Below are 18,907 nucleotides of genomic sequence, written 5' to 3' on the forward strand. Positions count from 1 at the left end.
AGTGAATAGATTGGAAAATTTTCAGACGTGATTGATGGAAGTCCAAAATTGTATAAGATGTAAAAGTATGTTTAATTATTTGAAAATGATATGTTAAAAACTAATAAGAAATTATTTTTAAAAAGAGAGAGAGAGGTATCCAATATATGCATTCATGTGACTTTTGATGTGGCTTGTCATGGTGGAATTTAATCTTTTGCTGGAAGCCACCCAGAGTGGCTGGGGGAAACCAGCCAGATGGATGGGGTAAAAATAAGTTGTTGTTGTTGTTGTTGTTGTGGACGCTCCAGAAGCTGGACCAGGGAGGTGGGTGAGGAAGGAAGGGGCTGGTTTGGAATCATAGAGCTGTATAGATAGAAGAGAATTTGTCTCATCCTCCTTTAAAGCCATCCAAGTTGCTGGCCATCTTCGTTTCTTGTGGGTGGGAGTTCCATAGTCTCACCACATGCTGCCTGAAAAAAGACTTCCTTTTCTCTCTTCTGGATCTCCCAGCGTCCAGCTTCACCGGTCATCCAAGAGTTCTAGCACGATGAGAGAGGGAGAAAAACTTCTTTTTCCGCCCGCTGATTTATGAATCCTGGCACACAGCCAAAAGAAGCAATTTACAGAGACCGTGACACACGCAATATAACGCGCAATCCTTTAAAAACAACAGGACACGCTTAAAGCAGCGTGTCACAAAAGCAAGCTTGCGACATAGAAGTACCACCCCACCCCAGCAACTATAAACACACAAGAAATACACAGTTATTGGAAGGCAAATCCTGTTTCCTCAAGACAGATCTTTGCAAAATCAGCTCCGCTCGCTTTCAAGGAAGGATTAGTGGTCAGGGGGTGCCTGGCTTGCTTCTGCTGAGGGCAGATCCCCTTATTTGCTGCATATGTTTCATAGAATTGGAAGGGACCCCGAGGGTCATCTAGTCCAACCCGCTGCAATGCAGGAAACTTGCCAATGTAGATCTCGAACCCACGACCAGGAAATTAAAAGTCTCACGCTCTACAAACTGAGCTACCCCACAGGGACATCTTTGTCAAAAGGAGATGGCTGCTGAACCCCACTTTCGACGGGGCAATCTTATTCTTTCAGCACGGCACCCTGTTTCCCTGGCATTCCCTTTGGCCAAAGTATTGGAGCCTCAGCTTCAGGATCTGTCCTTCCCATGAGCACTCAGGGCTGATTTCCTTCAGAATGGAGAGGTTTGATCTTCTTGCAGTCCATGGGATTCTCAAGAGTCTCCTCCAGCACCATAATTCAAAAGCATCAATTCTTCAGCGATCAGCCTTCTTTATGGTCCAGCTCTCACTTCTATACATCACTACTGGGAAAACCATACCTTTAACTATATGGACCTTTCTTGGAAAGGTGATGTCTCTGCTTTTTAAGATGCTGTCTAGGTTTGTCATTGCCATCTGCATACTATCCCTTGCTTTTTCCTGTAGGACTAATGGCTCACCATACCCATTGAGTCAATCACCCATCTCCTACTACCCTTCTGGGGGGAAAACCCCATCCCACCCTCCCACTATATATAAGGGTCTGGTGTCTTCTGTTTCAGTGTATCTGAAGAAGTGTGCATGCACACGAAAGCTGATAACAAGAACAAACTTAGTTGGTCTCTAAGGTGCTACTGGAAAATTGTTTAATTTTTTATTTATTTATTTGGAAATTCAAAGGGTAGCATATAAAGGTGGTGAACTCCCCTTCATCAGAGGTTTTCTAACCAAGGTCGGCTGGGGTTCTTTAGCTGTGATTACTGCATTGTGGGGGTTGGACTAGATGGCATTTGGGGTGTCCCTTCCAACGCTACAGTTCTGTGATTTTATGATTCCTGGCTTTCCACTAATGTTTGGAGAAATAAAAAAACCCCAAAAAACAGTGCCCCTTTGCCCTCCTCCTCTCTCCTCCCCCCCCCCCCCCGGTGCCAGGAGCAATTAACTTCTTTTTGGCTGGCAAAACAGATGAAAGGAGGCTGATCAGAGGCAGGGCACACTGGGCAGGGGGGGCGTTTTCATCTCCCGGGGGCGAGAAAGCAACAGCCTCTCAAACATGAGTGTTAGCTGAAGTTGAAAGCAGCCAGGGATAAAAGGAACTTTGAGGTGGGGGAGAAAGAGAGAAGGGACGAGAGGAGAAGAATGAGGAGGAATAAGGGGAGGGGAGTGTGATGGCCTGGGACTCTGGCTCAGACTTGGAACCAGCGGAGACTCAATCTGCATCAGATCCTTTGCCTCAGGCATCATCTGAACCAAGTCTGGGGCCTGATCCTGAAGAGCCCCAGTCTGCACAGGTTCCCCTGCAGCAAACACCAGCTGGGCCAAGCCCAGGGCCTGAGCCTGCCCTGGCTCCAGATGCGGGGATGACCTCGTTGCCTCCAGCTGGGCCATCACTTACAGCTGCTCCTCTACCAGTTGGGTCAGGGGAGGCTGAGGCGGCCTCTGGGTCTAGTAACCCACCGACGTCTCCCGAGCTGCAGAGACTCAGGTCTGAGAGAAGGAGAGACCTGAGTACTCGCAGGAGGAGTGCTTGCATTTGGGCAAAACAGGGAGGTGAGTCACTGGGGGATCAGGACCAGCCGCTACCCTGACAGAGATAAAAGGCTGTTGGACCCCGCCCCAGGTTGCGGGAGCAACATTGCTGTTTGCTAGAACCTGCCTGAGACCCTGTGCCTGTCTTTGCCTGGTTTCCTGCCTTGGCCCTGTTGGACTGACTCCTCGTGGAATCCTTGGATTCGGGACCGGACTAGGACCGCATTGCTCGGGTTAACTCCTGGGCCCAGCACAGGGAGGAATAAGGAAAAGCAGGACATTCGGAGATCAAATCAGAAACTGGGACAGCTTCTCTAATTCCGGGACTGTCGCTGGAAAACCGGGACACTTGGAGGGTATGCAGAACAGATGTTCTGCCACAGAGATAACCTCCCTGATCACACTATCTCTCACGCTGTCCATGATCCTATCTGCATCCAGCCACCTGCGTGGGAATCTTCAGGTGTGATTCCTGTATTGCAGGGGGTTGGACTAGATGACCCTTGGGGTACCTCCCAAATCTTCTGAGGTTCTGCCTTCTTACTTCACATCACCTCCCCCCCCAAAAAACCCCCACCCTTAAAAAAATTTTTAAAATACTTTTATTTTGCTTTAAACAAATACAGATAAATATAAACAACCAAAATTACAAAAGATAAATCCTTAATAATAGTAATAATGAAAAAAGCTAAAAAAAACTACAAAAAATATCAAAGTACATGGCATAGAACATAAGCCATTATGGGAAAGAAAAAAGGAAAAGGAAAGAAGGAGGAGGAGGAGGAGGGAAAAAGGAAAAAGAAAAAAGAAGAAGAAGAAAAGAGGGGTGGGGAGAAAAAAGAAGAAATAAAGAAGAAGAAGACAAAAACACAATAATAATAACAATAATTTATTATTTATACCCCGCCCATCTGGCTGGGTTTCCTCAGCCAGTCTGGGCGGCTTCCAACAGAACACTAAAATACAATAACCTATTAAACATTAAAAGCTTCCCTAAACAGGGCTGCCTTCGGATGTCTTCTAAAAGTTTGGTAGTTATTTTTCTCTATGACATCTGGTGGGAGGGCATTCCACAGGGCGGGTGCCACTACCGAGAAGGCCCTCAGCGCTGGACCTCAGTGTCCGGGCAGAACGATGGAGGTGGAGGCGCTCCTTCAAGGAGGTTCATCTATTGTACACTTCCGTCAAGGTCACAACAATCATTGTTCTTATCCATTCTCTCCATCTGCTTTCCATTGAATCCCTCATCTTTGGTATCAGGGAACATTTCCCTATGTGGCATCATTCTAAACATAACCAGGTCTTTCTTGATGAACCCTTGTCCCCTAGATAATAATTTAAACATCCCCATTCTTCTTTCACCATCTTTTTAGGTTCATCTTTTATTGCATCTGTCAGCTTTGCGAGCTCCAAGTACTTGCACAACTTGACTACCTATCCATCTTAACACGACACTGTCAAAGTGTTGACTGTAAGCTTCCCGGGGCAAAGATCCGTTCCGCTGTTTTCGGTTTGTTTTTCCGAAAAGTGCCTTGCTCCGTCGATCACTGCACGTCTTCTGGCCTTGCAGAGAACAGGCCCGTCCCCCGAGATAGGAGAGGAGGGTCTGGGCTCTGGCCTAGTTGGGAGGCATCCAGAGTTCTTATCCATCTGGTTTGAGGCTGGGTTTGGCAGCCCTCCCTCTCTGTCAAAGCAGCTGCCCTTTTGCTAAGTTGGGGGCAGATCAGCAACCAGCCAATTCTGGCATCAGCCGAACAAGCCGAACAAACAGGCAGATCGGTCCATTCCAGTTTCTATTTTCCTCCCGATTTCAGCAATTTCCAGTTCACCACATGCCTGCATCAAAAAAAGTCGTCGTGGAAATTCATTAGCATTATTGTGCAGATTTCTACCCGTGCTAACGTTTCTGTGTGCATTTTTGACTAATACACACCTATATGCAAGCAGTCTCCCCTAATTTGTTTGTGTGTGTTTTATTTTTAGCCTGCAAACTCCCCCCTGATGAATGTATTTCTGTACAGTGGTACCTCGGGTTACATACGCTTCAGGTTACATACGCTTCAGGTTACAGACTTCACTACCCAAAAATAGTGCTTCAAGTTAAGAACTTTGCTTCAGGATGAGAACAGAAATCATGCTCCAGTGGAGCGGTGGCAGCGGGAGGCCCCATTAGCTAAAGTGGTGCTTCAGGTTAAGAACAGTTTCAGGTTAAGTATGGACCTCCGGAACGAATTAAGTACTTAACCCAAGGTACCACTGTATATGGTTTTGGTGGGTGTTTTGGCTTTGCAAAATTTTGAGGAGTGCGGACTTTGAGGGAAAGCTGGTGTGTTTTCCAGTCTGCAAATTGTTTTTGCACTTTTGGATTAGGTCGATTCACTTTAAAATTTCTCTCCCCCATCCCTATGGGACTCTGAGTGCTGAGGTGAAGGTAAAGGTAAAGGACTCCTGGACGGTTACGTCCAATCAAAGGTGACTATGGGGTTGTGGTGCTCATCTTGCTTTCAGACCAAGAGAGACGGTGTTTGTCCACAGACAGCTTTCCAGGTCTTGTGGCCAGCAGGACTAAGCCACTTCTGGCGCAACGGGACACCGTGATGGAAGCCAGAGCACTCAGAAATGCTGTTTACCTTCCCACCACAGTGGTACCTATTTATCTATTTGCACTGGTGTGCTTTGAAACTGCTAGGTCGGCAGGGGCTGGGACAGAGCAACGGGAGCTCACCCCATTGCGGGGATTCGAGCCACTGACCTTCTGATCGGCAAGCCCAAGAGGCTCAGTGGTTTAGACCACAGCACCACTAGGCAACCCATACCAAAGGGGAGGCCCATAGCTGCATAACAGAGCCTGTGCTTCAATCCTGGGGTGGTTTAATCATAGAACAGTAGAATTGGTAGAGATCTCCAAGGGTCATCTAGTCCAACCCCCTGTAATGTAGGATGCGGGTGGCACTGTGGTCTAAACCACTGAGCAGAAGGTTGGCAGTTCGAATCCACGCGACGGAGTGAGCTCCCGTTGCTCTGTCTCAGCTCCTGCCAACCTAGCAGTTTGAAAGCACGCCAGTGCAAGTAGATAAATAGGTACCGCTTTGGCGGGAAGGTAAACAGCATTTCTGTGCGCTCTGGTTTCCGTCACGGTATTCTGTTGTGCCAGAAGCAGTTTAGTCCTGCTGGCCACATGACTGGAAAACTGTCTGTGGACAAACGCCAGCTCTCTTGGCCTGAAAGCAAGATGAGCACCACAACCCCTTAGCCACCTGAATGGACTTAACCGGCCCTTTACCATTTTTTTACCTTAATGAAGGAATCTCAACTAAAGCATCTATGACAGATGGCCATCCAACCTCTGCTTTGAAACCTCCAAGGAAGGAGAGCCCACAATCTCCTGAGGGAGACCATTCAACTGTCGAACAGCTCTTTCCATCAGAAAGTTCTTCCTGATGTTGAGTTGGAATCTCCTTCCTTGTAACTTAGAATCATAGAATCATAGAATCATAGAGTTGGAAGAGACCACAAGGGCCATCGAGTCCAAACCCCTGCCAAGCAGGAAACACCATCAGAGCACTCCTGACATATGGTTGTCAAGCCTCTGCTTAAAGACCTCCAAAGAAGGAGACTCCACCACACTCCTTGGCAGCAAATTCCACTGTCAAACAGCTCTTACTGTCAGGAAGTTCTTCCTAATGTTTAGGTGGAATCTTCTTTCTTGTAGTTTGGATCCATTGCTCCGTGTCCGCTTCTCTGGAGCAGCAGAAAACAACCTTTCTCCCTCCTCTATGTGACATCCTTTTATATATTTGAACATGGCTATCATATCACCCCTTAACCTCCTCTTCTCCAGGCTAACCCAAGCCGTGGGTTCAAGTCCTACCCCACAGAGCAGAAGAAAACATGCTTGTTCCCTCTTCCATGGTTCAGCCCTTGAGGTATTGGAAGATGGCTCTCATATCTCCTCTCAGTCTCCTCTTTTCCAGGCTAAACATACCCAGCTCCTTCAACCGTTCCTCATAAGGCTTGGTTTCCAGACCCTTCATCGCCTTGATCTCCTAGTAGTTCCAACTTCTCGAGCTCCCGAGATGCCACCTTCTGCATGCAAGTTCTGCTGCTGAGCTATGATGACGCTTCCCCCATTTTCCTGACTGGATTCTTCCGTGTGTCTCCTGCAGGTGAAAAGATGGAAAACAAAGCCATGTACCTCCATACCTTTGGCGAGAGAGAGAACGGGTCCGTCTTCGAGGAGCAGTTTGATGGAAAGAACCTCTCCAAACTGAACCTCTGTGATGATGGTAAGTGATGGGTCCAAGGCAGTAGGGACCTCTGTGCGAGATCTTCTTTGCTTTGAGGGTTCAAGGAACAGGGATGCCTGAATGGGAATGGCTGTGGAAAGGAGATATCAAATTTACGGCATGCTATAATTTAAGAGAGAATGTACTGAAAATGCAGATGGTACCTGACCCCGGTCAGATGGGCAAAAATGTACAAAAACTGTAGTGATGTGTGTTGGAGATGCAACAATCGGGCAGGAACCTTTCTACATATGTGGTGGGAGTGCAAAGAGATAGTGGGGTTCTGGTAAAATATCTATAATGAACTGAAAAAGACGTTTAGTTTTCATTTGGAAAAAACCCAGAATCCTTTCTCCTTGCCGAACTAACAGGGAGGATAAGAGGAGATCTGGTACAAAAAGTGAATAAGGAGTGGGCTATCTTTAAGGAATACATCAAAAATTATGTGGAAAAAGTAGAATTTCTGGCAGATATTGAGTGAATCCAGAAAATGAATAGGGTGAAAGGAGAGTAAAGTCAAGACAGAAGAAGAGATTAAAGAAACAATGAAATGAGTTTACGCTAGTTGGAAAAATAAAGTAGCGTAACAAGAACGGCTAGAAGACAAGTCACTAGGTGGGTGTCCGTGTGGGGTAGGTGTGTTGATATGTACAGTATAGGTAGGTATTATATAGATTAATGTAGGTATGTTTTATGTTATGAAAATAAGGTAGTGTGTTGTGTACGTGTATAGTGTAAATGTATATGTATGTGCTTTATATGTTTATGAAATTTAAACAAATTAAAAAAGGGATGGCTGAGAAATTCAGTTTTTACAATTCCCAATACAAACTGGCCTGATCCAAGGAAAGTGGCGCATGCTCCTTCCTTGGAGGTTTTTAAGCAGATGTTGGATGGGCATCTGTCAGCGATTCTTTGAGATTCCTGCATTGCAGGGGGTTGGACTAGATGTCTCTAGGGGTCCCATCCAACTCTATGATTCTATGAAACATGTGACTCAGAATTTGATTGTCCATCAGATCACCCTCTTCTCCAAATTTTCTGACACACCTCTAGGCTCACAAAACATATCTCTGCTTTTACATTTAAACGTCTGTTGAAATGCAACTTTGTGTGTGTGTGTGAGGATTTATAAAAGCCTCACGAAGCACCTCACACCAGCTTGCCCTGGCTCCCTTTTAGGATTGGGTTAACCACTAAAATAATATCTGCGTTAGTGTGATTATCAAAGCAAGAGTCTTTATTTATTTAGGTGCAAAACGTTTCAACTTCTGCCTTCCTCAGCTGCTCTGATTTTAAAAAATCATTTTTATTGGATCGGCTGATCATAGAATCACAGAACTGTAGAGCTGGGGGACCCCCAGAGATCCTCTAGTCCAACCCCCTGCAATGCAGAGAATCTCTGACTGATGGCCATCCAACCTCTGCTTAAAAACCTCCAATGGGAGAGGGTCCACCACCTTGCGAAGGCAGAAGCTGAAATATATAAATAAAGCCATCAATAAAGAAAGAAAAACCCTCAGTTTTGTTAATCACAGATGCTCACGCTGGAAATAGACTGATTTCCTCCATTGACTTTATAGGTGTGGACAGATACATCCAGCCTCTCTGGGCGGCTTTCAACAAAATATTAAAATACAGTAATGCATCAAACATTAAAAGCTTCCCTAAGCAGGGCTGCCTTTAGATGTCTTCTAAAAGTTTGGTAGTTATTTTTCTCTTTGACATCTGGTGGAAGAGCATTCCACAGGGCGGGTGCCACCACCGAGAAGGCCCTCTGCCTGGTTCCCTGTAAGTTGGCTTCTCTCAGTGAGGGAACTGCCAGAAGGCACTCGGAGCTGGACCTCAGCATCCGGGCAGAACAATGAGGGTGGAGATTCTCCTTCAGGTATACTGGACCGAGGCCGTTTAGGGCTTTAAAGGTCACCACCAACACTTTGAATTGTGCTCAGTAACGTACTGGGAACCAATGGAGGTCTTTCAGGACTGGTGTTATATGGTCTTGGCAGCCACTCCCAGTCACCAGTCTAGCTGCCGCATTCTGGATTAGTTGTAGTTTCCGGGTCACCTTCAAAGGTAGCCCCACATAGAGCGCATGGCAGTAGTCTAAGTGGGAGATAACCAGAGCATGCACCACTCTGGCAAGACAGACCACGGGCAGGTAGGGTCTCAGCCTGCGTACCAGATGGAGCTGGGAGACAGCTGCCCTGGACACAGAACTGATCTGCGCCTCCATGGACAGCTGTGAGTCCAAAATGACTCCCAGGCTGCACACCTGGTCCTTCAGAGGCACAGTTACCCCATTCAGGACCAGGGAGTCCTCCACTCCCGCATGCCTCCTGTCCCCCCAAAACAGTACTTCTGTCTTGTCAGGATTCAACCTCAATCTGTTAGCCACCATCTATCCTCCAACGACCTCCAGACACTCACACAGGACCTTCACCGCCTTCACTGGTTCTGATTTAAAAGAGAGGTAGAGCTGGGTATCATCCGCATACTGATGGACACCCAGCCCAAACCCCCTGATGATCTCTCCCAGCGGCTGTGTGTAGATGTTGAAAAGCACGGGGGAGAGGACAGAACCCTGAGGCACCCCACAAGTGAGAGCCCAGGGGTCTGAACGCTCATCCCCCACCACCACTTTCTGAACACGGCCCAGGAGGAAGGAGTGGAACCACCAATCTGCCAATCTGTTTCAGGACTGGTTCTCCTGGCATGGAAATGGCAGCTTGCAAACTGAGCCGTGCAGCTCCTCCTTATGAGATTGAGTGGAAGTTAAGTGACGGGGTGGGTGTGTGTACTTCAGGCCAAAAGAAAGGCACAAAAACAAAAACTTCATGTACACACTGATCTGTGGGATTTGAAGCAGTTGTGGAAGAGGTTTGGGGGTTGAAATATACTCAGTCGAGAGTGGATTTCATGCTCTTTATTCAGCTCATAGTGGGGAGGAGGAGGAATGGAAGTTGCCCCAGAATGTCTGCTTTAAATACATTATTTACACAATGGGCCCCACGTGATTGGCTAATTCTGGGATTTTCCTGTAGGCCAATCAGGTTGTGGATTCACTTCCACCTGGAGCTGGATTGGGTGGCTCCTGTGGACCACTCAGACTGCTGCATTCTGGGTCCTATTGTTCTAGGACCAATCAGACTGCTGCATTCTGAATCCTATTTTTCTAGGACCAATCAGACTGCTGCATTTTGGATCCTATTGTTCTAGGACCAATCAGACTGCTGCATTTTGGATCCTATTCAACTCAGTACGTAACACCGGTTGTGCTGGACAACTCACTGAAAACATCCCTCTTGTTTGCCATGACAGTGAGGAGATGTTCAGGATCCCAGAACCGAGCATCAGTGAGGAGATGTTCAGGATCCCAGAACCGAGCATCAGTCCATTTTAGAATCTTTCATTTTCTCATTTTTTCTGAGGTTAACTTTGATCTCTTTCCTTGTCCTTTGAATCCACTGGATAGGGGACTCCCCTCCAGAGCACCAGAAACCAAGCTTGCTCCATCTCCCACGGAGCAGCCCCCAGATATTTGAACATGGCCACATTTGCAGGTTGAAATCTTGCCGCGGTCCCCCACTTTCTGTACGGAAGTGGATAAGTTCCTCTGCACAGCTGCAGCCGGCCTCAGAAAGGGAGCGGCTGTTTCTGGGGTCCACGCCAAGCCCCCTAGCACTCGCCAAGGGCCTGATATAAGTGTTAATGTCAGAAAAAAATAATGTAACTGTCCTTATTATGAAACCTCCGCTTCCATCTGTTTGGCTGGCGAGAGAGACTGAGCTCTGTAAATTGATGCTAAGAACAGGCCAGTAATTAAATGCATATTGGACCAGCGCTGGGGAGAGGCAGTGAGCAGTAATCTCACAGCTTAGCCACCTCTCCAAAAATATAAATAAAAAAGCCATATTTTATTTTTTTACAGCACTGTGTTTTCTTTGGGGACTCAGCGTTGAATTTGCCAACCAAAGGTTGACCTCAATGTTTTATTGCTCCAGAGAGTAGCCACAACCCTTCGTAATGCGGTTATGTGAACCCGGGTGCCTTTCTTGATTCTTAACCCTTTAGAAGTAGGAAACATTTGTAGGCTGTAAAAGTGGAGACCGGCAGCTTTTCCTAAAGGGGAGGACAGAGGTTTGAGAGGAGGAGGAGACTTTCCAACGAAGGAAGATTGGCAACAAAAACTGATGGAGTATGCAGAAATGGCGAACCTTACCGGAAGATTAAGAAATCAAGGAGAGAGATGTTTTCATAATAGAATGGGGAGAATTTATTGACTATCTAAAGGATTATTGTAAACAACTTAAATCACTAGCAGGACTGATATAAAAATGTGCAGTGAGAATTAGCTAATTAGAGCATAAAGGATGAACAGTAAATAGATATGAACTGGATATGCAATATTATAACATCAGTAACCGCGTTGAGTCAATCACCCATCTCCTACTACCCTCCTGAGAAAAAACTCTACCCTCCCATTATATTTAAGGATCTGGTGACTTCTGTTTCGGTGTATCTGAAGAAGTGTGCTTGCACACGAAAGCTTATACCAAGAACAAACTTAGTTGGACTCTAAGGTGCAACTGGACATTTTTTTTATTTTTATATATATAAGTACAGTGGTACCTCGGGTTAAGTATTTAATTCATTCCAGAGGTCCGTTCTTAACCTGAAACTGTTCTTAACCTGAAGCACCACTTTAGCTAATGGGGCCTCCTGCTGCTGCCGCGCCACCGGAGCACGATTTCTGTTCTCATCCTGAAGCAAAGTTCTTAACCCGAGGTACTATTTCTGGGCTAGCGGAGTCTGTAACCTGAAGCATATGTAACCCAAGGTACCACTGTAACCGCAGAAAGTGGAGGAGGGGAGTCAATGACTGGATGTCTTAATTGGATGCGCCAATTTAGATTTGTGACTCAACTGTAAAATCTGAAAATGAAAAATAAAATACAGTCATACCTCGGGTTAAATGTGCTTCAGGTTGAGCGCTTTCGGGTTGCACTCCGTGGTGACCCAGAAGTAACAGAACATGTTATTCCGGGTTTCACCGCTTGCGCATGCACAGACTCTCAAAATGACGTCACGCGCATGCAAGGAAGCAGCAAATCGCGACCCGCGCACGCGCAGACGTGGGTTGTGTTTGCTTCTGGATGCGAACGGGGCTCCGGAACGGTAAAGTACCACTGTAACTTTAAAAAGAGAGAGAATAGGAGGAGACTTGGTGGAAGAATGTAAAATCACACACAGCCTGGAGAAAAAAGAATGGAGAAATTTGCTTCTCCCTGTCTCCTGTCACTAGAACTTGTGAACTTCTAGCACTGGAAGTTGCAGGACACGATGATGATGATGATGATGATTCCACCTTTTTTGTTCCTGACGGGGATTCAAGGCAGCTTACCACCAAATTTTTATTTCGTCCCATTCATCCATGGAAGGCGTTGTACACAACCCCTTCCCTCGCACATTTTTCTTCTTCACAACAACCCTGCAAAGTAGGTAAGGCAGAGAGGTTGCCGTTGGCTCAGGGTCACCAATGTCAATGTGCAGACAATGTTCAGGAGATCAAAAGAGGAAGGCACTTCCTGATTTCTCCTATTTTCATCGGAGGAATGTTAGCAGGGAGCTGTCTGGCGCCGATGGGAGTTGCAGTCCAACAGCCCTGGAAGGATCCGGGTCGGGGAAGGTTTGTCTAGAGAAGCCATAAATGAACAGAGATGGGGGAAGTCCCTGACCTCCTGGAAGACTTTGCAGAGCCAGGCAAAATCCAGCAAAAAGAGAGTTGAAACTGGACTGAACAGACTAGTTTGCCTCTCATGGAAACTTCCCTGAGCTCTGGTGTAACAACAATGGTCTGCCTCCCGATTAAGTTCCTTGATTTACTCAAAAGGATACGTACAGTAATGACTAAGAGTCGCAGGCTGTAATAATGTTTTTGACCTCTCCCGCTACATATATATGCCAAGAGATTAATGTGTCTTCCATCCTTTGCAAGCTGGCATGAACACCAGATGTAAATAAAGTCTAAATATCCGGGATGAAGCTGGTGAGCTCAGAGTTCCTCTCCATGCTGCAAATATTCATTCTGGGAAGTTATCTTCTGACTGTTCCTTTCTGAGCACAAACAGTTCTTCCCCATAAAAAAATTGCATTGTTATTGTCATTTTCGTGTTCTGGGTATAAGACAGGGTATGGAGTCTCTTGGGGGCGGGGAGAGGAATAAAATCTGCTATACAAGATAAGATCTCATGTCTGCCCTAGATGTTTTGCTGCCTGAGGCAAAGGGAGAGATGGAATTCCCCCACACTGGCCCGTTCCATGTTCGAGAGTGGATCGGACTGCTCTTTAAATCTTAATTTCCAACCCCATACCCAAGGACAGCCAATTTTGCAGTGAGTTCAGGGCAGGCCACCCGACTGGTGCTAAGATATCTGTCCCAAGACAGAGGCGAATGCCTGAGGAAAGGACTTCTTCACACACTGTTGTTGTTGTTTAGTCGTTAAGTCACGTCCGACTCTTCATGACCTCATGGACCAGAGCACGCCAGGCACTCCTGTCTTCCACTGCCTCCCGCAGTTTGGTCAAACTCATGCCAGTCGCTTCGAGAACACTGTCCCACCATCTCGTCCTGTCATCCCCTTCTCCTTGTGCCCTCCATCTTCCCCAACATCAGGGTCTTTTCCAGGGAGTCTTCTCTTCTCATGAGGTGGCCAAAGGATTGGAGTCTCAGCTCCAGGATCTGTCCTTCCAGTGAGCACTCAGGGCTGATTTCCTTCAGAATGGATAGGTTTGATCTTCTTGCAGTCCATGGGACTCTCAAGAGTCTCTTCCAGCACCAGAATTCAAAAGCATTTCTTCACCCACAGCATAAGTTAAACTGTGGAACTCTCTCCCACTGGAGGCTATGATGGCCAACAACTTAGATGGCTTTCGATGACAATTAGGCAAATTCAAGGAGGAGAGGGCTATCGATGGCTGCTAGCAATGAGAGCTATGCTATTTCCCCACATTTGGAAGCAACTATGCTTCTGAATTATAGTTGCTGGAAACAGCAGGAGTGGAGGAGGGCTCCTCTGCTCAAATCCTGCTTGTGGGTTTCCCAGAGGCATCTGAATGCACGCAGAGGAGGGCGACCAAAAGGATCAAGGGTCTGGAAACCAAGCCTCAAGAGGAATGGTTGAAAGAACTGGTTGCATTTAGCCTGGAAAAGAGGAGACTGGTGTGCTGAGACCAGGGTTAACCTGAGTAACGCGGTCCAGGTCCGGTCCAGAATCCAAGGGTTCCACGAGGAGTCAGTCCAACAAGGCCAAGGCAGGACACAAGGCAGGAAACCAGTCAAGGACAGGTACAGGATCACAGGCAGGTTCCAGCAAGCTGCAATGTTGCTCCCTCAACCTGGGGCAGGGTCTGGCAGCCTTTTTTCACTGACGGGGTAACGGCTGGTCCTGATCCCCCGGCGACTCATCTCTCTGTTTTGCCCGAAGGCGAGCACTCCTCCTGCGAGTACTCAGGTCTCTCCTTCTCTCAGACCTGAGTCTCTGCAGCTCAGGAGACGTCGGTGGGTTACTAGACCCAGAGGCCGCCTCAGCCTCCCCTAACCCAACCGGTAGTGGAGCAGCTGTAAGTGATGGCCCAGCTGGAGGCAACGAGGTCATCCCCGCATCTGGAGCCAGGGCAGGCTCAGGCCTCTGACTCGGCCCAGCTGGTGCTTGTTGCAGGGGAAACTGTGCAGACTGGGACTCTTCAGAATCAGGCCCCAGACTTTGTTCAGATGATGCCTGAGGCACAGGATCCTGTGCAGACCGAGACTCTTCCGGTTCCGAGTCTGAGCCCGAGTCCCAGGCCATCACAACTGGGAGGAGATACAAGAGCCATCTTCAAAGATCTCAAGGGGGGTCATACAAGGGATGGAGCAAGCTTGTTTTCTCCTGTTCTGGTGGGTAGGACTCGAACCAATGGCTTCAATTCACAAGGAAGGAGATTCTGACTTTCTGACAGTAAGAGCTATTTGACAGTGAAACAGAGATTTTGGACTCTCCTTCCTTGGAGGTTCTCAAGCAGAGGTTGGATGGCCTCTAGATGACCTTTGGGCACCTTCCATCTCTACAATTCTATGATTCTTTCTGGTTGGGCACTGTGAGGACAGCATGCTGGACAAGATGGGTCACTGGCCTGATCTAGCAAGCTCTTCTTACGTTCTTGTAAGATCTCCGTGGAATCTGGGTCTGAGACAGGTGCCTCACTTTTCCTGATGTCAAATCTTGCCCTGATAAGATCGAAAGGCAAATTAATGTCTAACCGGAAAGCCTCCCCAATGTTATACATATCTAATCTCTCCACTTACAAGAATAATTTAGACCTAGGGCCTCAAGTTTCACAAGTAATTCTTTCTTCTAATTGTGCTTGTGAACAATCGTCTAATAGCCGAGAGGTCACTCAGTGGAGATGAGAGCGGCCGCAATGACGCAGAAAGCACACTGAGGATTTATGGAACACGCTTGAGCCGGACGCCAGTCCAAATAAACAGCAGAGTGATTTAGAAAGCCATTCCAAATGGGTTTCTGACAGGAAGGCGGAGGCACGGAAAGGGAGAGTCTTCTCCAACCTGGTGCTCAGCAGATGTTTTGGACCACAACTCAAAAAAACAACAACCAAAAAACCTGTGGAAGACACGCCAGTTAGGGAGACTTTCATTTGGAATAGAATAGGGAAAGACTGGATGTTGTGCGCTGATTGTCTTTGGCTGACTGGCATTGATGGGAGCACGTGGAAGGTGGAGCAAGCTTGTTCTCTGTTGCTCCAGAGGGTAGGAATTGAACCAATGGCTTCACTTTACAAGGAAGGAGACTCTGACCAAACATTAGGAAGAACTTCCAGACAGCAATAGCTGTTCAACAGTGGAACAGTCGCCCGCAGAGGTTTTCAACCAGGTTTGGGTGGCCATCTGCTGGATAGTCTTGAACTGAGATTCCTGCATTGCAGGGGACTAGATGACCCTTTTAGATGCCTGTTGTCTTTGTCCATGGAGTTTTCTTGGCAGGGATACTGGAGTGGCTTGCCGGTTCCTGCTCCAGGTAGATCACATTTGGTCAAAACTCTCCACTGTGACCTGTCCATCTTGGGTGGCCCTGCACGGCATAGCTCATAGCTTCTCTGAGTTATTCAAGCCCCTTTGCCGCGGCAAGGCAGAGACATCACCTTGCCAACAAAGACCCGTAAAGTTAAAGCTATTGTTTTCCCAGTAGTGATGTATGGAAGTGAGAGCTGGACCATAAAGAAGGCTGATCACCGAAGCATTGATGCTTTTGAATTCTGGTGCTGGAGGAGACTCTTGAGAGTCCCATGGACTGCAAGAAGATCAAACCTCTCCATTCTGAAGGAAATCAGCCCTGAGTGCTCACTGGAAGGGCAGATCCTGAAGCTGAGGCTCCAAGACTTTGGCCACCTCATGAGAAGAGAAGACTCCCTGGAAAAGACCCTGATGTTAGGAAAGATGGAGGGCACAAGGAGAAGGGGATGACAGGACGAGATGGTGGGACAGTGTTCTCAAAGCTACCAGCATGAGTTTGACCGAACTGCGGGAGGCAGTGGAAGACAGGAGTGCCTGGCATGCTCTGGTCCAGGGGGTCACGAAGAGGCGGACACGACTAAACGACTAAACAACAACAACAACAAAAGATGACCCTTAGGGTCCCTTCCAACTATATGATTCTATTATTTCAGCCATTTCCATTGCCAGCTATCGCCATTCAAAAAGGAACAGCATGTTCGTTAGGAAGGAGGTTATTTTTCCTTTTGGCGTCATTAAGAGAGAGTCCCGCATGGAATCACAGAAACTTAGAGTTGGAAGGGACCCTGAGCATCATCTAGTCCACCCCTGCAATGCAGGAATATGCAGCTGTCCCATAAAGGGACCTGCAGCCTTGACGTTATCTGCACCACACTCGGAGCCATCCAAGTTATCCTAAGTGTATGCGCAGCTTCTGGACCAGCCATCCCAATCAAGCATCTTCAGTCCTGGTTCCATTAGTATCATGGCAAACATTTTGCTTCTTGATTTTGGGTCGTTTCGATTTGATTGGTTCCCACCATTTGGCTATCTTTGCACAAACCTACCCTTTGTAATAAGAAAGAGCCCATTCTTCTAACTAGCCCATCCCAACACCACGGAGGAAAGATGTTGCGTGGCAAGTCCCCTCCCCCATGTGAAATGAAGGCACTGGACACATTATTTAAGGTTAATGGGCATAAAAAGGCCACAACTTTATTGATTACAGGATTGAAAGGTATTGGCCTTAGGCATTGGCTCCTATCGACTACCCGGCATGGGGACCGGGAAGGGTTATCCACAAGCCGTGGGAGTCCTGTTGAAGTACGCCAACTAGGATCCCACGGGTGTCACCACTCGGGGGCGTGCCGGAGGCCCTCACCTCCCTAGGTTTCGGACAGGGCAACGCCCCTCCCCCCCCGGAGTCCTCTACCGGACTACCCTTTTCATTGGGGGAAGGTGATGGCGCTTCCTCCCCCTTCATTTGCATAACAATTACCCCCTGCCAATGCCTAACCGCCAATACCGCGGAAGTTGTGACGTTTGCTACGAGGTAGGCGAAAAAACCAAAAGGCTGGAAGTGCGCCAACTTGGAAAAATTCCTACCAGGCCCCTTGCGGCGACCAACCGGAGTCCATAACAAGGTCATACCTAGCTAAGCCTAAAGGGTGGGTGGGATGGGAAAACCGATCAGCTGGAACGGGGGAAAGAGGGCAGTCCCCGGGCGCGCCTGGCTGATTGGCGGGCAGGGTCGCAGGCACGCCCGGGGATTTCCCTGTTCTCGCGGGGACGAAAGGCCAGCCCCCGCGTGTGTGGGAGGGGGCAGCCCGCAACCCCCTCTCCTCACGAGTTCGGAAATGGCTTTGGCGATAAATGAACACAGAGAGAGTCGTTTCCGAAGCAGAATGGATCGTTGCCAAATACAACAGCCGTTGAAGCCTTGGGGTTGGTTTGTGTATTTAAAAGCGTTTGTAAACTGCTTAGTATTTTTGTAAGCCATAAAAAATAAATAAACAGTGTCATGAAAATAAAAACACAACATAAAACCAGTAAGGCAGGGAAATAAAAACAGGAATTTGGGGAATTCAAACAAATAAAAACTGGTTTTAAGGGTCAGGGGAAGTCTGGGCAAAATGAGATGTGTTTACGAGACGTTTGAAGTCACTGATGGATGATGCTTTGTGTATGACAGAAGGAAGGGCCTTCCAGAGTCTGTGGGGCAATGGCTGAAAATGCCCATTATGGGGTCCACTGCCCTGTGATCTTTTTTAGGGTGCTGCGTAATCATGAGCAGGTGACCTAAAGGATCTTACAGGTGTGTGCAGGAGCAGGCAGTCTATCAGGTAACGTCCTTGCACAGTGGGGACATTGGTTTCCAGACCGGAGTTGATCACGGTGAGGGTTTGCCAAGCGTGCCTTCCTCTTTGCATGTTTCTCCTTTGCGTCCTGAGTTCAAGTGTCTTCAAAGCCCATGACGCCTTTGGTCAAGGCTGTTCTCCAACTGGAGCGCTCGCAGGCCAGTGTTTCCCAGTTGTCGGTGCTTATACACATTTTTTTAGATTTAGCCTTGAGAGAGTCTTTGAACCTCTTTTGTCGACCACCAACGTTACACCAACGTTAGGAATAGAGTACAGTGGTACCTCGGGATGCGAACGGGATCCATTCTGGAGCCCCATTCGCATCCTGAATAGAATGTAAGACACGACTGCGCGACTGTACGTGCACAGGTCGCGTTTTGCCACTTCTGCGCATGCGCGTGACGTCATTTTGAACGTCTGCGCATGCGCGAGCGGCGAAATCCGGAAGTAACGCACTCCGTTACTTTCGCGGAGCGTAACTTGAAAATGCTCAACCTGAAGCACGTTCAACCCGAGGTATGACTGTAGTTGCTTTGGAAGACGATAACCAGGCATCTGTGCATTGACACCTTGGATGTCCATAAGGACATAATGAACATGGGGCAGTAGCTGCCCAGTAGCCGGTGCAGTTTCCTGAGGACAGGGGTACAAGGTGAGAGTCCAACTGCTCCACTCAGCAACCTGGCTGC

At 47.7% G+C, this 18,907-nt stretch overlaps 1 protein-coding gene across 2 annotated transcripts in view; it reads left to right on the top strand.

Moving 5' to 3' along the window:
• Nucleotides 1-18,907, top strand: part of SCARA5 (scavenger receptor class A member 5) — a 97,502-nt gene that overhangs the window by 2,332 nt on the left and 76,263 nt on the right. For both annotated transcript variants that reach the window (XM_081001064.1, XM_081001065.1), the window contains exon 2: nt 6,690-6,809. In XM_081001064.1, coding sequence (XP_080857190.1) covers nt 6,698-6,809 — 112 coding nt within the window. In that variant the 5' untranslated portion in view covers nt 6,690-6,697. The remainder of the gene's footprint in view (nt 1-6,689; nt 6,810-18,907) is intronic.

The sequence above is a fragment of the Podarcis pityusensis genome, assembly GCF_964106645.2.
Source record: "Podarcis pityusensis genome assembly, chromosome: 3".
Classification (NCBI taxonomy): domain Eukaryota; kingdom Metazoa; phylum Chordata; class Lepidosauria; order Squamata; family Lacertidae; genus Podarcis; species Podarcis pityusensis.